The 20018-nt window shown below is 48.0% G+C and overlaps 1 protein-coding gene across 2 annotated transcripts; it reads right to left on the bottom strand.

Moving 5' to 3' along the window:
* LOC119792020 lies at window positions 1–16646 on the bottom strand. 2 transcript variants are annotated; one of them, XM_038298462.1, is made up of 17 exons: window positions 16532–16646; window positions 12746–12972; window positions 11963–12446; window positions 7229–7293; window positions 6799–6833; window positions 6633–6716; window positions 6449–6493; window positions 6240–6377; window positions 5981–6151; window positions 5769–5897; window positions 5560–5697; window positions 5404–5472; window positions 5258–5335; window positions 4669–5085; window positions 4409–4573; window positions 3910–4044; window positions 1–562 (listed from the first exon to the last, which is right to left on the bottom strand). In XM_038298462.1, the coding sequence occupies exons 2-17, from the start codon at window positions 12792–12794 to the stop codon at window positions 347–349; spliced, it is 2418 nt and encodes an 805-aa protein (XP_038154390.1). In that variant the 5' UTR covers window positions 12795–12972; window positions 16532–16646; the 3' UTR covers window positions 1–346. The 2 variants fall into 2 exon arrangements, with proteins under 2 accessions (XP_038154390.1, XP_038154391.1); XM_038298463.1 differs by lacking the exon at window positions 1–562 and having other exon boundaries at window positions 3991–4126.
* Window positions 16647–20018: the final 3372 nt, after the last annotated feature.

The raw sequence follows: 20018 nt of genomic DNA on the forward strand, positions 1-20018 counted from the left end.
TTCTGGAACAGGAAAACTCTTTATAAACGTATCAAAAGTAGAAACATCTCTATGATAAAACAGAAACACGCAAAGGAAAAGTAAGAGGAGGCGAGCGGTAGTCCTCGTCCTGCCTGAGTCGCTCCTCTTCCAACCGGACCGAGTTCAGTTCTGGGAACTGGGATCCACAGGACTTTAGTGAGCTCTGATCAGTAGCATCAACACTCTGAGGTAGAAACGTTTGGACCTACAGCTGCTGGAGAATCTGCTCAGAGCTGAGGACTCCATTACCCAGAAGCCCCAGCTCTACTTGGTTTGGCACTTTTTTCAAACACTGCATTTATCCTTACAAACTGTGAAGTCCAGCTCAACAGTAAGAATCTAACTCCATGGTTCCATCTTCCTCTTCGGACTCCTCATCCTCCTCCTCATCCTCCAGCAGGCAGGGGAAGCATGTGCGGAAGGGCGGAGTCACCAGCAGGTGGCAGTCTGTGGAGCGTAGGCGCTGTAGACCGCCGGGGGGCCGGAACCTCAGGCCCCGGCAGACAGTGAGGCGCTCCAGGTCAAGCAGCAGAGTCACCAGCTGGGAAACACACAGCTGTTAGCATCGGTTAGCATTCTGAGGCTAACATGTTCCACCTGTGAACCCATTGCCATGGAAACCAACAGAAGGGCTTGATTTCCCCTCTGAAGAAACGTTCAACCTTTTTATGAATCCTGTCAGAACAAAACCTCGGGCCGTTTCTCAATTCACTAGAACGCGAGTACGGACTTGCGTTCTAGTGAATTGAGAAACAGTGCAAATTTTTTCACGCTGAAGGGTGCTAAAATATTTGCACATTGACTCTCGTTAACAGTTGTCCATGCGCAGTAGCTCCTGTGCAATACAGAAGTAGAGAGCTGCGCCCTCAGGTGGTAGGAAGTGTCATCACAGAAAGTGCAGGTGATTGACAGGCCGAGTCGCCTTAAAGCAAACTTACCAAGAGAATCTGGAGGTGAAATCATTTGGACCTGATCAGTCAGACATCAGAATTAAACAGCAGTCCAAAGAGAGACTGAGACTCTGTCTTTTTCCAGGACCTGGTTTAGCTCCAAGGCTAGGCCAACTGCGTGCAGCGAGGCTAACTGCATGCAGTGAGGCTAACTGCATGCAGCGAGGCTACCTGCGTGCAGCAAGGCTAACTGCATGCAGTGAGGCTAACTGTATGCAGCGAGGCTACCTGCGTGCAGCGAGGCTAACTGCATGCAGTGAGGCTAACTGCATGCAGCGAGGCTACCTGCGTGCAGCAAGGCTAACTGCGTGCAGAGAGGCTAACTGCATGCAGCAAGGCTAACTGCGTGCAGCAAGGCTAACTGCGTGCAGAGAGGCTAACTGCGTGCAGCAAGGCTACCTGCGTGCAGTGAGGCTACCTGCGTGCAGCGAGGCTAAATGCGTGCAGAGAGGCTACCTGCGTGCAGCAAGGCTAACTGCATGCAGCGAGGCTAACTGCGTGCAGCAAGGCTAACTGCGTGCAGAGAGGCTAACTGCGTGCAGCAAGGCTACCTGCGTGCAGCAAGGCTAACTGCATGCAGCGAGGCTAACTGCGTGCAGCAAGGCTAACTGCGTGCAGAGAGGCTAACTGCGTGCAGCAAGGCTACCTGCGTGCAGCGAGGCTACCTGCGTGCAGCAAGGCTAACTGCGTGCAGCAAGGCTACCTGCGTGCAGCGAGGCTAACTGCATGCAGCGAGGCTAACTGCGTGCAGCGAGGCTACCTGCGTGCAGCGAGGCTAACTGCGTGCAGCGAGGCTAACTGCGTGCAGCGAGGCTAACTGCGTGCAGCGAGGCTAACTGCGTGCAGCGAGGCTAACTGCGTGCAGCGAGGCTAATGCTGTATTCTACTTTCCCTGCAGGATCTGAGCCAGCATGGATAAAGACAGCTAGGACTGATTTAAAGCAGTTTTTAGAAAAGGAAAAGAAGAATGAACAATCTGGGATTCACATGGAAAATAATAGAATCTAGTCTACTTTTTCTAGATTTTTGTTCATTTGCATAGTTGCTCTTAAATAAACACATTCTCAGAAAATAAATAGTTGACTAATATCTTCTCCATTATTAAACTGCTACATAATTTTTCTAGGTTTGTGACGCAATATTGGACCATGGAAAACCCAGATTTACTTTCACAGCCTCAGAAGGACAAGATCTATGGACAAAAGGTAAACCTGGACATGAAATTGGGTTTGTTTTTGTATATATATATTTTATGTTTTTTATTGTTGGTACTCATGTAAATATACTGGTGTGATAACTTAATATACGTTTGATTGGTTTTTGGCAAACATCTATTTCGAATTTATAGCCCCCTTTAAATATTAAAGCAAAGAGGTATTTCTTTATCTTTAAGGTGTTTGAGATCCGACCTGAACCGGTCTTAATGGAGAAAAAACATTTCCATCACTTCCTTCGTCTAAATCTCGGCTGAAAATGAGGAAAACCGGATCAGGAAGATTCAGAGTCATCTGTTGCCACGGTAACAGCTTCCTAGCTTTCGGAAAGCTTGCCAGATTTTCCCCAGAACTGACTCTGGATCAGCACCAACCCTGCTGTGAGACTGGATCTGCTCACCTTACGAGATGTTTGGACTATTTCTTTTCAGATTGAATTTAAAAATGGATTTTAGGAGCTGTTTGCCAGATCTGTCTATATTTAACTAAGGCGGGGGTCGACAACCCGCGGTTTCGGAGCCGCATGCGGCTCTTTAGCTCCCCCCTTGCGGCTCCCTAGAGCTTTTTCAAAAATGTATTAAAATCGATTATTTTATTTTTTTTTATATTGTGTGCAGCAGGTCACTCAAAAAATTATTATGTTTTCCAGTGCTGTAAACATTTGTATTATAAATAAATGTAAACAATAATTTGAGTCATAGCCATAGAGATCAGTGGTCATAACTTGCAGCCCGCGGGTCGCGGCGCCAGGCTAACAAAACTGCAGGTGCGTCTCGGACCATGGATCCCAAAGGGAAAAAAAGGAAGATAGCTGATGAAAAAAAGAAGATTCAAAGAATTCCCCAATCATTTGCTTTCAGTATCAATGTGGAAGGATTGCCTGCATTTTTGCTTTGTAATGAGAGGCTGTAAAAAAATATAAATAAAATTAGGAAAGGCATTTCCAAGGAAGGCTGCTAAATCTGCAGCTGACCACCAAGCTGAGAGGGAGAGAAAAAGTGGAGATTGCAGAACTAAATTAGAGGAGAGCAAAGATAGATTTAGGAAGTGGATTGCATCTCCAAACTACTGCTGCTAGTTTGGCTGCAAGGATGGAAACCATCCACAGATCCAACAGGTGGCGCTCTGATGCGGGGATGGGAACTTTCTGCCATTTTTTCCCCAAATCCTATAAATATAAACGCCAAGGAGCGCTGGAGACGGAGGATGTGGGATTTCAGGGTCAGAGAGCTCTGCTGTGATGGATGTCACTTCCTGCTCGGTTCCTCAATCAGCTCCTCCCATCAGAAACACGTCCAGCATAGAGAGATTCCTTTATCCTGTTTCTATCATTTCATCAATGCATCAAAACCTAAAGCGCGTGGAAGGGCGGTGAGGCGGCGTACGGTGAGAGCATTCACTGCTCCTCTCTCACCTTCTGCTGCTATCTGACATTTGCTCCATGATAAACATTTAATCATGAACGCTTATTATAAATTTAAGCCAAAATAGTCATTTTCTATAGTGGGATAAAACACTTAGAGCCCGTGTTTCCATACGAGGCTCATAGAAGACTTTTACATTTTTGCGGCTGATTTTTTTTTTTTTTTTTTGGTCCAATATGGCTCTTTGAGCAGTTTGGGTTGCCGACCCCTCAACTAAGGGAACCAAGAGGAACCGACCCTAAAAGGAAAACGGTGAAACTCAGGAGGTGTCCATGAATTAGCCCCGCCCCCTGCGGTTACCTGGCTCAGGTGAGCGATTCTGTGGGCGCTCTCCTTGTAGACCCGGTGTGAGTCCGGCAGCAGCTGCGTCTGGACGCTGATGTGGAAGCTGTGATCTGATTGGACGTGGACGATGGTGTCTGCCATGGGGGACAACTGGGGGGACGCAGAGGACAGCAGGAGACATGATCTCAGTGTCCCTCAGGGACAGAGCACAGCAGCTTCATCAGCCAGACATCTTCAAAAGTGATGATAGATCGGTTTAAAGATAAAAATGTAAAAGGTTATAAAGTTAAAAGACACAAACCTCAAAAATAAAGAAATTAAATTTGTTATTTAGGGAAACGGCCAGCAGGCTTTAATTTCTAGGATAATTCTGACTAAATCAAAGGAAGCCTTTGAGTTTTATTAGAAGTTTGATTGTTTCTGTTTTTTTTTCAAATTAAACTTTTCGTGCAGATTTTATTCCAGTTTTTGGACGTTCCTCGGATGTTTTCCCGACGCTTCCTGGCCTTCCTACCTTGGAGCACTGCAGCAGCTGCAGCTCCGGTCCATCAGCCAGAACAGCCACCCAATGCGCCGGCAGCACCGTCCTCCTCAGCATCCACAGCAGACGGGACAAGCTCCGCCCACCTGCTGCAGCGGCATCACCCGCCCCCCTCAGCAGGTGGAAGCAGTCTGGGTCCTGAAAACAGAGGGGGAGGGGCTTGTTAGAGGGGGAGGGGCTTGATAGAGATGTGACCCCCTCTTTAATTCAGATTGATTGACGGCTCCACTGACCAATGAGATGAACTCTGGGCGTTCGTAGGTGAGGCCACAACAGCTGGAAATGTCATGGAGGTCAGAGAGCGCCGGCGTCGCTGCGGTCAGAGTGTTCTGGTGGGACTGAGGTTCCGGTAGCTCCACCTCCACTTCATAGTATTTCCCAGCATCTGACACACCGATCCGTACCTCCTGCTCCGCCTCCTCCTGCTCCTGCTCCGCCTCCTCCTGCTCCGCCTCCTCCTGCTCTGGCTCCGCCTCCTCTTGCTCCACCTCCTCCTGCTCTCCACCCCTCCCATACTCCTCAATCTCCACTGGCTCCTCCTCCTCTTTCAGCTGCGGTGATTGGACGGCGACCACGGCGTGAGGAGCAGGAAGGGGAGGAGGGGGCGGGATGAAGGTGAGCCCCGTGGAAACATGGAGGACGGATCCCTCCTGGAGGTCAGTCAGTGGAGAAAAAAGGGTTACCACGGAAACACAGTTCTGAGTCGATGGCTCGTCGCCATCGACTCAGAATATCCAGTTGTGAGACTTGAAAAAGTGTTACCATGGAAACGCAGGTCAGTCAGAGGCTAACTAAGGTTGAGAGGTGAGCGGTGGAGCTTACCTGAGGCAGCAGGCAGCTGAGGGCGGAGTCAGAGACCAGGTTGGAGGACAGGTGGGCGCTGTCCAGAGTCAGGTTCCACTGCGAGCGAGAGAACCCGTCAGAGAGGAGAACAGAAACGCTCGCCGCCGTTCTCAGAAGAATTCTACCTGCAGATGTGTCGCGGTCTGAGGTCCAGAGGTTCCTTCCGGTCCTGGCGGTCCACCGCTGACGGGAAACTGGGACACAGACGCACAGAGACAGGAAGTCCTGAGTCCGCAGAGAGGCGGGTCCAAAAGCAGAAGATCTGGATCCTCAGAACTGACCTGAGAGGGCGGGGCCTCTTCCTCTTCCTCCTCCTTCATCAGCAGGCCGTCCCAGTCCTTTCTGATCTGTGACTCTGCGGCGGCCCTCGTTCCCCCCCACCTCCTCCTCTTCTTCACCCACCTCCTCTTCCTCATCTCCTGAACACAAACATGAGACGCTTTGAGCGACGCTCCGCGTTCATTCAGAGAACCGAACAGAACAAACGGACCTCAGCGTCTCCTGAACCCGCCTTCTTCTGCTGCTCTGGGTTCAGCAGCAGAACTCTGTCGCTCATCATCCTCAGACGCTGTTTCCCCCACAGCGACGCCCACCTCCCCCTCAGACTCCTGGGCATCACCTGAAAAGCAGCGAGTGGAGAAGTTCAGTGGAGGAGCCGCCATCGGCTGCTCGGTTCTGTCGGACTGCGCGGTAGAACCAGACCTCCTCTCCTGCGGCGACCTTCTCATGCCTCCATCTACTCCATCCTGTCCAGTGCTTGGACCCTGGTTCTGTGGAGCCGCTCTGCTCTGTGGCCTGGGCGTGGCCCGATGGTCCCGTGTTCTCCGCAGCCAGGAGGCGGTTCTGCTCCTGGGATTTATTTTTCTCTCTGAGCTGAGAGGAAGGAAGCAGACAGGAGAACCAGATGTTCCTGATGCGGTTCTGGACGCCCCGGGTTCTGGTTTTGACCCACAGAACTCACCAGCACCAGGCAGCGCCTCATCACACACTTCTGCTTCAGGCGGCTCGGCCCGCCGAACTTCCTCATGTCTCGGCAGAAGGAGCAGCTCCCGCAGTCCTCCCTGAGACACGCCACGCATTCCCTGCAGGCCACGCGACGCTGCGGCAGAAACGCCCCGTTAGAACCCAGACCAGCCGAGAAACATCATGGGGGTACCAGATGATGCTCACCCTCTTCTGCACGAATCCTGGAGGGTTTGCTCTCCTGAACTTCCTCTGAACAGCCAATCACAGGCCAGCAGCGGGTCACACGGGGATCAGGGAACATTTCAATGGTTAACAGACAATCTGCAGAACAACTGACCCCCCCCCCCCCACACACACACACACACACACACCCCTTCATCAGCCTCACCTTCTCCTCCTCTTCCTCCTCCTCCTCTTCATCTTCCTCCTTTTTAATGGTGGAACTCCGGAGAATCCACTGATCCCCTGTGACCTGAGTGGACAGAACGCAGTGATGTCACACAGCAACGATGATGATGATGATGATGATGATGATGATGATGATGATGGCCTACCTTCCTCAGCACCATGCTGGGCACATTCTTCTTATCTGGAATTAAAAACAGAACCAGAGAAGAAGAGTCAGTTTGGCTCATCTGTCTCCATGGTAACCAAACAATTCTATTCAGTTTATTTCTATAGCTCCAATTCACATCATGTCATCTCAGGCCACTTTCCAGTTCACCAGATCATCCAGTCAGATTGATTCAAAGTTTTCTATCTAAGGAAAACCAGCTGATTGCATCGACTCATTGACTCTTCAGCAATCCCTCACACTAAGCATGCTTGTAGCGACAGTGGAGAGGAAAAACTCCCTTTGAACAGGAAGAAACCTCCAGCAGAACCAGGCTCAGTGTGAGCGGCCATCTGCTGAGGCCCACTGGGGTTCAAGGAGACAGAAGCAGACAGAAAAAGAACAGACAGAGGGGGACAGGAGCGTGTTACCTGCAGGTGGACGGCTGTCGTCTTCGTCCTTCTGCCAACCGCTGGACGTCGGTCTGGAGGTCGACCTGAATCCAGGAACAGATGAAACCTTCACTACCATCTGACTCTTGCATTATGCGACCATTTCAGGTGATGTAACCAGCATGCTTTTACACAATTGTTTTATGTCCTACCATGCAAACATGGAACAACTGTGTTAAAGTAGCTAAATATGACCATGTAATAACCAAAAACTGTTGCATAATTTTTCAGTGTATGATGCTTTTGGATTTTGAGGCTTCTGCAGATCTCTGCCCAGGTCCCCTTTGACAATGAGATCCAGATCTCAATGGGGTTTACCTGGTTAAATAAAGGAAAAAAGAAAAAAAAATAGAGGCTTGTTGTTTTTGACAGTAGGCTGACAGGAAAGTGAGGATGAGAGAGGCAGAGAAACATGCAGCAAAAGACCAGATGTCAGGTTCGAACCCGGGTTGGACAAGAATAAAGGCGTCTGTACATGGGTCGTGTGAGCTAACCTGTGGCACCAGAGCACGCCGTAAGCATGCAAAATTAAAAGAATCTAAGCGTACAAATTTAGAAGAAAAATGCACTTATTTACGAGATTATAAACATGCATACTTATGTATTGTTCATTTTCAATTTAAAGGAAAAGTCCGCTCATATTCAGAATTCAAACGTCTAAAAGTATTTCAATGTGCATAACTGGAGGCATCCATGTTTGTCAAAGAACACTACTGCCACCTACTGGTTAGTGACGTCACGGTGCGGTATCGGCTGTTGATCAAGTCCCAGTGCTGTATCTGGTGTTTGTCCCAACGCGCTATTATCCAAGTCATCTTGAAAACATTCTTCTTCCAAATGTTGGCTACATATTACGGGTTTTTTCTCTGGCCAGAAGTTCGATGGCAAATCCTCCCTCTTCAAGTTGGCGATCCAACGACCAACCCGTCCGTGGAGGATCAGGAATCAGAAAGGTGGAATAACTCTTTTTTTCACTTTTACCCGATGTATTCCAGCATCCAGCTGCCATGCACGTGGGCATTGTCAGTTTCACTATAGCTCTGGTGAATTTCAATGGTGAAGTCCTCTGGAAATCTTCAATAATTGTTGTTGATTGCAGATGTGTCTAGTAGTTCCCATTGATTTAGCTTGGAAAGCGGGGAGAATGGCGCTAGGCTAACCGCACCGTGACGTCACTGCTGGAAGATGGCAGGAGGGAGGGGCTACTATATTTGGGCAAAAATGGCCGCTCCCAGACTCAGTGATCGCAACGGAAATTATTGTTTTTATTTTTTCACTGATAAACTGTAAATTCATTAAATCACTGCGAACGTTTTAGTTTTAGGTATAAATAATGATCCATTGACTATTCCTGCTGACCAGACTTTTCCTATAAAACTTCCATCAGGAGGTCATAATACCGTCTAATTCCATTAGTTAATGATGCGTTTATGTAGCACACTTTAACGTGGATTATAATCTCCCTTCATTCCCCAAATGTACACGTTAAAATCTCGAAAATTAGCGAATTTTTTCTCCTAAATTAGCGTGTTTTTTTATTAATTTGCTACTTTTTCTCTTATATTTGTATGTTTTACTTTCATAAATTAATCGTACATTTGCGTGTTTTTTCTCGGAAATATGCCCATTCAAACTCAAAACTTTTAATTCCATTTTTTTTTACTGTCTTTGAATTACCCTCATACGCCATCATAAACTTCTAATTAAAGAACCAGAGGATTAAAACTGAGGCTCTTCCTCGGATGTTCTCCAAACAGAACATGGAGCACGTCTACATGCAGACAGTTACAGGTGTTTGGCGAGGACAGACATTAAGCCCCGCCCTCCCGCTACACAGATTAAAAAGGTTTGTTTTCTTATGTTCTCATCACCTGCAGTTGGTAATTCAGTGGAATCAGAAAACAAAGATGGAGAAATTAACATCTAATGAACTCTCTCTTGCCTCGTCTTACTTTAGTTCTGCAAAGTTGATTATATTGACCAGAAGAAGACGTAAACAAAAGGTCTGATAACAGAAAGAGCCAAACACAAAGATCAGGTGTGGAAAAGCTGAAATGCCCAGAAGGATCAGACAGCAGTGCGACGTAGATGTTGGTGTTCAGCGAAAAGCTTTCAGGCTTCTCTGCCTGGTTGATGGATGTCTGTCGGCACGGCGACGCTGCTCTGAGAGACGGAAACGTGTCTAAGATAACCGACTTCTTTTTAAAACTAAAAAACGCTTGGAGTCAGACGTTGGTAGTTCTGCTGAACGGCCAGCAGATGGCGACAATGACTTTATGTTGTTTTTATCTCATTAACTCCTGGATGGAAACACATTTGCATGAACCATAAAGTGCCTGATGCTTCAGTCCGTCTCCCTGGTGAAACTCCATCCAGCTGATTTCACAGCTTCATCATAGGACGGATGTCTGTGTCGCGCCATATTTTGTTCCTCATGGATCACAATAGGGAACAGAATATGGTGCAACACTGGTTCCTGTTGGTTGTTAACTTATCGCAGCTGAGAACGGACGGCCGAACGCCCAAACAGTGGCCGCCGAACAGGGGACGGAGGAACGGGGGACGGAGGAACTGAGGACGGCCGGACAGGGGACGGAGGAACACGGTACGGCGGAAATGAGGACGGCCGGACAGGGGACGGAGCGACAGGGGACGGAGGAACAGGGTACGGCGGAAATGAGGACGGCCGGACAGGGGACGGAGCGACAGGGGACGGAGGAACAGGGTACGGCGGAAATGAGGACGGCCGGACAGGGGACGGAGCGACAGGGGACGGAGGAACAAGGTACGGCGGATCTGTGGACGGCCGAACAGGGGACGGAGGAACACGGTACGGCGGAACTGTGGACGTTCGAACAGGGGACGGAGGAACACGGTATGGCGGAACTGTGGACAGCCGAACAGGGGACGGAGGAACACGGTATGGCGGAACTGTGGACAGCCGAACAGGGGACGGAGGAACACGGTACGGCGGAACTGAGGACGGCGGAACACGGTACGGCGGAACTGTGGACGTTCGAACAGGGGACGGAGGAACACGGTATGGCGGAACTGTGGACGGCCGAACAGGGAACGGAGGAACACGGTACAGCGGAAATGAGGACGGCCGAACAGGGGACGGAGGAACACGGTATGGCGGAACTGTGGACGGCCGAACAGGGGACGGAGGAACACGTTACGGCGGAAATGAGGACGGCCGAACAGGGAACGGAGGAACACAGTACGGCGGAAATGAGGACGGCCGAACAGGGGACGGAGGAACACGGTACGGCGGAACTGTGGACGTTCGAACAGGGGACGGAGGAACACGGTACGGCGGAACTGTGGACGTTCGAACAGGGGACGGAGGAACACGGTACGGCGGAACTGTGGACGTTCGAACAGGGGACGGAGGAACACGGTACGGCGGAACTGTGGACGTTCGAACAGGTGACGGAGGAACACGGTACGGCGGAACTGTGGACGTTCGAACAGGTGACGGAGGAACACAGTACGGCGGAAATGAGGACGGCCGAACAGGGAACGGAGGAACACAGTACGGCGGAAATGAGGACGGCCGAACAGGGAACGGAGGAACACGGTATGGCGGAACTGTGGACAGCCGAACAGGGAACGGAGGAACACGGTATGGCGGAACTGTGGACAGCCGAACAGGGGACGGAGGAACACGGTACGGCGGAACTGAGGACGGCGGAACACGGTACGGCGGAACTGTGGACGTTCGAACAGGGGACGGAGGAACACGGTATGGCGGAACTGTGGACGGCCGAACAGGGAACGGAGGAACACGGTACAGCGGAAATGAGGACGGCCGAACAGGGGACGGAGGAACACGGTATGGCGGAACTGTGGACGGCCGAACAGGGGACGGAGGAACACGTTACGGCGGAAATGAGGACGGCCGAACAGGGAACGGAGGAACACAGTACGGCGGAAATGAGGACGGCCGAACAGGGGACGGAGGAACACGGTACGGCGGAACTGTGGACGTTCGAACAGGGGACGGAGGAACACGGTACGGCGGAACTGTGGACGTTCGAACAGGGGACGGAGGAACACGGTACGGCGGAACTGTGGACGTTCGAACAGGGGACGGAGGAACACGGTACGGCGGAACTGTGGACGTTCGAACAGGTGACGGAGGAACACGGTACGGCGGAACTGTGGACGTTCGAACAGGTGACGGAGGAACACGGTACGGCGGAACTGTGGACGTTCGAACAGGGAACGGAGGAACACAGTACGGCGGAAATGAGGACGGCCGAACAGGGAACGGAGGAACACGGTTCGGCGGAAATGAGGACGGCCGAACAGGGAACGGAGGAACACAGTACGGCGGAAATGAGGACGGCCGAACAGGGGACGGAGGAACACGGTTCGGCGGAACTGAGGACGGCCGGACAGGGGAGGAACAAATAGGGGATGGCCGAACGCTGGCGGAGGGCCGAACAGCGGCATCCAGTCTTTAGGAAAACCCGGAGCTGCTCTCAGGCTGATCTCAGTCTGTTCTGCCAAACTTTCCCTTCATCACAACCATATCCGGCCGGAGCAAATAACGCAACGTTAGCTTTGTGAAAATTAGCTTCCCTCTCTCTGTCCACTGCACCTGGCATTGCCGACCGTCTAGTTGCTCCTGAACGCATCTCTACATGGAAATGACTGGTTCCAGTTCGCTGTGAACGCAGCTCTAGAACAAACACCAACGACTCTTACCTGTCCTCTTCTGATTGGCTGATTGAATCCAGGCAGTAGGAGTGGTCCATGCGTGGGAGGTCATTGTTGTCCACGTGGGCGGAGCCAGAGGCTGCTTCTGGACAGTGCTTCAGCGTCAGCCTGCTCTGGGGTTTCCCAGGACTATCTTCAGGGACGTTCTCAGCCGCTAGTTTTACCTGCACCTTCTTGACGAACCTTTTTGTTCTTCCGTCGCCGTTCCCCGGCTCCAGCGGCTCCATCCAGTCCCAGTTCGACATCAGGTTTCGCGACCTGACCCGCAGGCTGCTCCTTCTTTCAGACCCCCTCTGTTCCCACATCTTCAGCTGCTCTGCCCGAGGACGGATGACGACGATGGAGCAATTCCTGAGTTCAGGGAACAGCCGCCGCCATCGCTCCTCCTCCTCCATTCTCCTGGTCTTCGTGGTCAGCGCATCCCACCCGGTTGGTTGAGGAAGATGACAAAGCACCGCCTCCTCTGTTTCCTCTGCAGAACCAACAGAATCTGGGTCAGAACAACAAGGACTCACTCTGATTTCTCAGGGGGGGGGTTAAGAGAGAAGGCCTCCCTGATGCTGTATGCTCGCCTGGGGAGGGTCAAAGGTCATCATTCTACAGAGAGAACATCTCAGGTTAAGGCAGAAGCTCAGAAGAGCTTCAGGATAAACAGGTTAAAGGTCGAGGAAGAAAAAGAACCCTAGAACTAACTGTAAGGTACGGTGGTGGAGGGCTGGTGCTATGGGCTTGTTTTCAGACATTGGTCGAAGGGACAAACGTCCATCTTACCTCCCACTTCAAGCCCCGCCCCCAAACTCAGCTCGTCCAAATGTTCCATCTCAGGATGTGGCGCAGTGCCGTACCCTCTGCTACCATGGCCAATGAGGAGGCGTCCCGCAGTCTGTGGGCGTGGCCTCAGAGTCCATGCTGCTCAGGAGGAATTCCGACGCAGTGACCCCATCAGCCGACGAGCCGCCAATCATCAATCGGTTAATTGATTGTCGGATTTCGACCACCTGAAGGAAAAAACAGACGGGATCAAAGCAGAGAAGAAGAATCAGAGACAGCAATGGTTGCAGCTGTTTTTTAGAGAACGCTTTAGAACATCTTTCCGCTCCGCTGAGGACGCCATCTCTGCTGCTCACGGCTGCAGCGCCTCAGACTGGAAGAAGGTGAGAACAGCAGAGAGGATCATGGGGGCTCCTCTTCCCTCCATTAAAGACATTTCATCCCAGCGCTGCGTGTCCTGAGCCTGTGACATCATCAATGACCCCTCACCCCCACCCCGTGGACTGTTCTCCCTGCTGCCCTCTGGGAAGAGGCTTCCCAGCATTCAATGCAGGACCAGCAGGTTCTGCAGCAGCGTCTTCCCCACCGCCATCACACTGATGAACTGCTGGATAAAATGGGTTATTGTATTTTATTATTATATACACTCACTGGCCACTTTATTAGGTACACCTGTCCAACTGCTCGTTAACACTTAATTTCTAAGCAGCCAATCACATGGTGGCAACTCAGTGCATTTAGGCATGTAGACATGGTCAAGACAATCTCCTGCAGTTCAAAGCGAGCATCAGTATGGGAAAGAAAGGTGATTTGAGTGACTTTGAACGTGGCATGATTGTTGGTGCCAGAAGGGCTGGTCTGAGTATTTCAGAAACTGCTGATCTACTGGGATTTTCACGCACAACCATCTCTAGGGTTTACAGAGAATGGTCCGAAAAAGAAAAAACATCCAGTGAGCGGCAGTTCTGTGAGCGGAAATGCCTTGTGGATGCCAGAGGTCAGAGGAGAATGGCCAGACTGGTTGGAGCTGATAGAAGGGCAACAGTTACTCAAATAACCACCCGTTACAACCAAGGTGGGCAGAAGAGCATCTCTGAACGCACAGTACGTGGAACTTTGAGGCAAATGGGCTACAGCAGCAGAAGACCACACCGGGTCCCACTCCTTTCAGCTAAGAACAGGAAACTGAGGCTACAATTTGCACAAGCTCATGGAAATTGGACAATAGAAGATTGGAAAAACGTTGCCTGGTCTGATGAGTCTCGATTTCTGCTGCGACATTCGGATGGTAGGGTCAGAATTTGGCGTCTACAACATGAAAGCATGGATCCATCCTGCCTTGTATCAACGGTTCAGGCTGGTGGTGGTGGTGTCATGGTGTGGGGAATATTTTCTTGGCACTCTTTGGGCCCCTTGGTACCAATTGAGCATCGTTGCAACGTCACAGCCTACCTGAGTATTGTTGCTGACCATCTCCATCCCTTTATGACCACAATGTACCCAACTTCTGATGGCTACTTTCAGCAGGATAATGCGCCATGTCATAAAGCTGGAATCATCTCAGACTGGTTTCTTGAACATGACAATGAGTTCACTGTACTCAAATGGCCTCCACAGTCACCAGATCTCAATCCAATAGAGCATCTTTGGGATGTGGTGGAACGGGAGATTCGCATCATGGATGTGCAGCCGACAAATCTGCGGCAACTGTGTGATGCCATCATGTCAATATGGACCAAACTCCCTGAGGAATGCTTCCAGCACCTTGTTGAATCTATGCCACCAAGAATTGAGGCAGTTCTGAAGGCAAAAGGGGGTCCAACCCGTTACTAGCATGGGGTACCTAATAAAGTGGCCGGTGAGTGTATATCATATTTTTTAAAATTTACAGTCATTTTTGTTATTTTTTCAAGGCGCACTTTTAAAAAAGATGAAATTGTCCAGAGAGCTGTTCTAAAGAAATTCCTTTTTGTTTTACAGTTGTGTTAACAAAATGACAAATAAAATCTGTCTAAGTCTAATTATGCTGCTATAGGCTTAGGCTGCTGGAGGACAAGGGTAATGGTGTAAATATCGATAAGCAAAGACTTCAGTTGTTTAGGGGCCCCGACCTCTTAGGGGCCCTGTCACTAACACCTGGTAGGCCCCCTACACAATTCTGGACTGGGAAGTCTCTTTGCAGATGTACTGGTGCAAAAAGTTTCATTTTTTTCACAATACGACTTGGAATTATGGGTAATCCAGAGCGAAAATTAAACCATAACGTTACGTACAGTGTGTTAGCGACGATGGATACCAAAATTAGATACTTAAGCGGATTCCAGAAAAGAAAAAGGAAAGAAGAGACGCTGGAAGAATGGAAAAAACTTCCCAAAATAAACACGTTCTTTCAAAGAACCGAAGAGGTGGACGTTGATGCTACAGTGAGTAAAGATGGCGACCAGGAGAGGAATGGAGAGAGCGTGGGTGAGGGGGGGGGGGGGGGGGGGGGGGGGTATACTTCAGCAGAATATACTGAAGTATATCCATGTCTGATGAAGAATGATGAAATGATGAAGTATGTATGAATCGGGGACATTTATGGTCAGCTGTACTACATGTGGGGCCCAACCAGATAATGTTGCTTACAGGCATATTGTTGTGTCATTACACCATTGGACATAGGGACCCCTTTTTCATCATTCTATCTCTATTCTCCCACTCTGCAGAATCTGTTAGTTCAATCTCTAACGTTCTGCTCTCTCTGCTTTTTCTCATAGTAGCTTCATCTGGTCTGTTCCTGTTTGGCTGTGACTCCATCCTGGAGAGAAATATCAGCTGTGCTGCTGCCATCAACACCTTTGTTTCTAGATGTTGGAGCTTGGCCTGTTTTCCAGTGTAGTCCTGTTTCTCTGACTGTGACTAACTGGATGTGCTCTCTTCATCCTCTGACATGGGAGCTGGCTCGGAGCTCATCTGCCTGGCTGTGTGTTTCCTGGACGGGGCCGCCTGTGGAGCTGGTTGACAGTTGCCTTTTGTATCTATGCTTCTTTTTCTATGTCTGCTTCTGTCTCCTTGAACCCCAGTGGGCCTCAGCAGATGGCCGCTCACACTGAGCCTGGTTCTGCTGGAGGTTTCTTCCTGTTCAAAGGGAGTTTTTCCTCTCCACTGTCGCTACAAGCATGCTTAGTGTGAGGGATTGCTGAAGAGTCAATGAGTCGATGCAATCAGCTGGTTTTCCTTAGATAGAAAACTTTGAATCAATCTGACTGGATGATCTGGTGAACTGGAAAGTGACTGGAGATGACATGATGTGAATTGGAGCTATAGAAATAAACTGAATAGAATTTTCGGGTAGTTTGGGTGAAAGAACAGAATCGTTTTTTATCAGAGGACCCAGATAGACCCAGAGCATAGAGGAAAACCTTCCTCGGATTTCAGCAAAGCATGCTGGGAGATGTAGTCAGCTGTGGGACCGTACAGCTGTAAGACCTTGCAGACAGTATTTGCAGCTGAACCCGTCCCAGAGACCATCAGAACTGGACCGAACTTCATGCTGCTCGCCGTCTACCTGTCACTGATTCACGTGCACGCGCTCAGAAACCCCTCCATACGAGCAAAGGCGCCGAAGCAGACATGTATAGCTGCACTCCGGAGCCCCTCGGCGGTGGTCGGAGTGTCCTCCTGCGGCCCCCGGAGCTCCTGCTCCGGTTCTGTGAGCTCACATGTGTCCGGAGTGAACAGGGCGGCACCCGGATGGGATAAAACACAGAGATTAATGGGAATAGAGGCTTTAATTTGACTCACCGAGCAGAGACCCTCAGCTACTCCGCCTGCTCCACTGCTGCCTTCATGGCCCGCACTGAGAGTCGGAATTCTCCCCATCGACCACTGACTCTTTGCTTGGACAGCATCTGGACAGATGCTGAATCATGTTATGATTATTAATCATGCTTTTATGTGTAAAACTATCATTCTGATGGGTGTTTATTTCCTTCATGGTGTTTTAACCTGATTCTACAGCTCGCCCCTCATCGGGAATTAATCTGCATCAGAGGTGAAAATAAAGTCAGTGAACCAACCATTCCTGCCCCTGATGATGAGTCTGATCCGATCTTCATTTAGAGAGGATTTTAAATTCATTCCGGCATTTTCTCATTCAGCGACTGATAGTTGCATTTCAAGTTTCCGGAAACACGTGAACAGGTGAGTCAGAGCAGCAGGACTCTGCTTCGGTTCAGCTGCTTTTCTGCTGCAGCAAACGATGTGAAACAGAACCGGAGTGGTCCGTGAAGGCAGCATCCCGGTGGCGCTCATCGCCTCCTCTGAGCATGCGCACCGAGGATCAGTTTGTAAGACAGCAGAGGGAGCTGCTGCAATGCTGATAGCCCGAAAAAAGTGAAGCCATCGGCCGCCATATTGGTACTCCCTACTCCCACTGATGATGCACAGTCAGAGTGCCTCCATGTGCAGCATGTGGCTGCAAAAACAAGTAGTTTTCTGGCTGCAGGAAGACGTTCCACTGGTAATTTCCCAGTCAGTGGATGAACTAAGCAATAAATCCATCTATAGCCGATGGATCCTATAGGATAGTCTGTAGACTAAGATTAGTCTTGACTGAGTTAGACATTGGGTCTAACGTTAGAAAATAGAAAGTAATTCACTGTGAAATGTCAATGTGGTCATTCTTTATGAAGTGGATGATGCTGTCGTTTTTGTAGTGCTTGTTGTATTTCGCTCAACACACGTCATCTCAGGTCACTTTCCAGTTCACCAGATCATCCAGTCAGATTGATTCAAAGTTTTCTATCTAAGGAAAACCAGCTGATTGCATCGACTCATTGACTCTTCAGCAATCCCTCACACTAAGCATGCTTGTAGCGACAGTGGAGAGGAAAAACTCCCTTTGAACAGGAAGAAACCTCCAGCAGAACCAGGCTCAGTGTGAGCGGCCATCTGCTGAGGCCCACTGGGGTTCAAGGAGACAGAAGCAGACATAGAAAAAGAAGCATAGATACAAAAGGCAACTGTCAACCAGCTCCACAGGCGGCCCCGTCCAGGAAACACACAGCCAGGCAGACGAGCTCCGAGCCAGCTCCCATGTCAGAGGATGAAGAGAGCACATCCAGTTAGTCACAGTCAGAGAAACAGGACTACACTGGAAAACAGGCCGATCTCCAACATCTAGAAACAACAACAGAAAAAGCAGAGAGAGCAGAACGTTAGAGATTGAACTAACCAATTCTGCAGAGTGGGAGAACAGAGATAGAATGAAGCAGAATGATGAAAAAGGGGTCCCTATGTCCTCCAGTAGTCTAAGCCTATAGCAGCAGAACTATAGAGATAGATCAGGATAACCTGAGCCACTCTAACTAGAAGCTTTATCTAAGCCTAGCCTTAAAAGTAGACAGAAATATATTGCATTTTAACAGAAAGAAAACTCAACCATTTTTAAAGGCTGATGCATAGACACAGCATAAAATTATGGATTGTGAAAAAAAATTTAAATAAAAATATATAGATTAAAGGGTTAATTGTAAATTTTTTTTATGTAATTTTAAATAAATAATTTTTTTTACATAAAATGTTTAGATAAATGTTTTAAAGGGGAATTTTGGAAAGGGTTTTTTTATAAGTTAAAAAGTTTTTTAAAATAATAGATTTTTTAAAATTAAATGAAAAAAAGGGGATTTGTTTTAATTTTAAATTTAATTTTTGTGTTGAAAAGGGTAAAAGGGGATGTTTTTTTTTTTTAAAAGTTAAAAAAAATTTTTTTTTTTAATCTCATGTTGTTTTGTGGGGGAAAAGAGTTTTTTTTAAAAGGGTAAAGGGGTGCAAAATGGGGGGGGGTTTGGGCCCGTTTTAATTAGGGTTTTAAAGGGTGGGGTGTTTTTGGGGGTGAAGGAGGGGGAAAAGGGGAAGGGGTGATTGGGGGGGGGGGTGGGGTTTTTTTGTGTTGGGGCTGAAAAGAGAAAATGAAAAAAAATGACTGTTTTAATTTTAAAAAAAGGGAATAAAATGAATAAGGGGTGATTGAATGAATGAAAATAATAAAAGTGAGTGAATGAAAAATGAATGAATGAAAAAATGAAGGGAAAAATGAAAGGGAAAAATGAATGAATGAAATGATGAAGGGAAATGAATAAAGAATTGAATGAATGAATGAATGATGTGAATGTGGATTGATGAATGAATGACTGTGAATGAATGTGAATGAATGAATGTAAGGATATAAGATTACCGAATGATGAATGATGAATGAATGAACTGAATGATGAATGAATGATGAATGATGAAAAATAAATGAATATGAATGAAGAATGACATGCTTGATCGGAATGAACTCCCGAAAGGATGAGACTGATGACCATCGCTGATGGACTGAATGACGAAGATGAATTAGAATGAATGAATGCATAGAATGACATGAATGGAATTGATGAACAGTAAGCCCCCTAGAAAACTGACATAGATGAGAATGTCATGAGATGAAAGAGAATGAAGTTGACATGAGAAATGACACATGAAATAAGACATGCTGCAACATTAGATGATAACATGAAATGCAGATGACATGAACTGTAGAATTGAATCACTGATGATGATGAATGAATGAATGAATGAGATATGATGAATGAATGGCAATGATCTCAGAGTCTAAGCTGCAGCTGAACTAAGAATGACAGGATGAATGAAGACTGCTAATAGAATGATGCAACTGTAAAGTGACATGAATGATATGATGCATGAACTAGAATGAAATGAACATGAATGAGACTGATGAATGACAGCAATGAATGATTGGCAATGAACTGAATGCATGAAATGTGAAATGAATGATGAATAAGCAGACGTGAATGAAATGATGATGAATGAACTGAATGATGAATGCATGATGTAATGATAGATGACATGAAAATGATGATGATGAATGCATGATGATGACATTGACATTTGGAATGTATATGATAATAATGATAAATGATATCATGAATGAGACTTATGATAATGAATTGAATGAATGGATGAATGTAATGATAGATAGAATTATCAATGCTATGAAAGACTGAATTGCAAAGTGATGAAATTTGAATGATGAATGAAGTATGCTGAAAATTGATATCTGTTGTATGAATGCATGATGGATGAATGAATGTATGACATGAATGAACTGATGAATGAATGAATGATGATGATAGCTGATAAGAGAATGCAGATGACATGATCGAACCTGATATATGGTGAATGAATTATGAATGTAATCTGATGAATGAAAGAATGAATGAATGCATGA

Source organism: Cyprinodon tularosa, unplaced genomic scaffold (assembly GCF_016077235.1).
Source record: "Cyprinodon tularosa strain WSP-4 unplaced genomic scaffold, ASM1607723v1 ctg407, whole genome shotgun sequence".
Taxonomy (NCBI): domain Eukaryota; kingdom Metazoa; phylum Chordata; class Actinopteri; order Cyprinodontiformes; family Cyprinodontidae; genus Cyprinodon; species Cyprinodon tularosa.

Bases quoted from the DNA above. Each gene is read 5' to 3' on its own strand.
- LOC119792020 (XM_038298462.1), bottom strand. From the start codon at position 12,794: ATGGAACATTTGGACGAGCTGAGTTTGGGGGCGGGGCTTGAAGTGGGA. The intron at 6,717-6,798 runs GTAGGCCATCAT...CTGTCCACTCAG, and splicing joins CCAGCATGGTGCTGAGGAAG to GTCACAGGGGATCAGTGGAT. The intron at 4,045-4,408 runs GTAGGAAGGCCA...GCGTCCCCCCAG, and splicing joins AGCTGCTGCAGTGCTCCAAG to TTGTCCCCCATGGCAGACAC.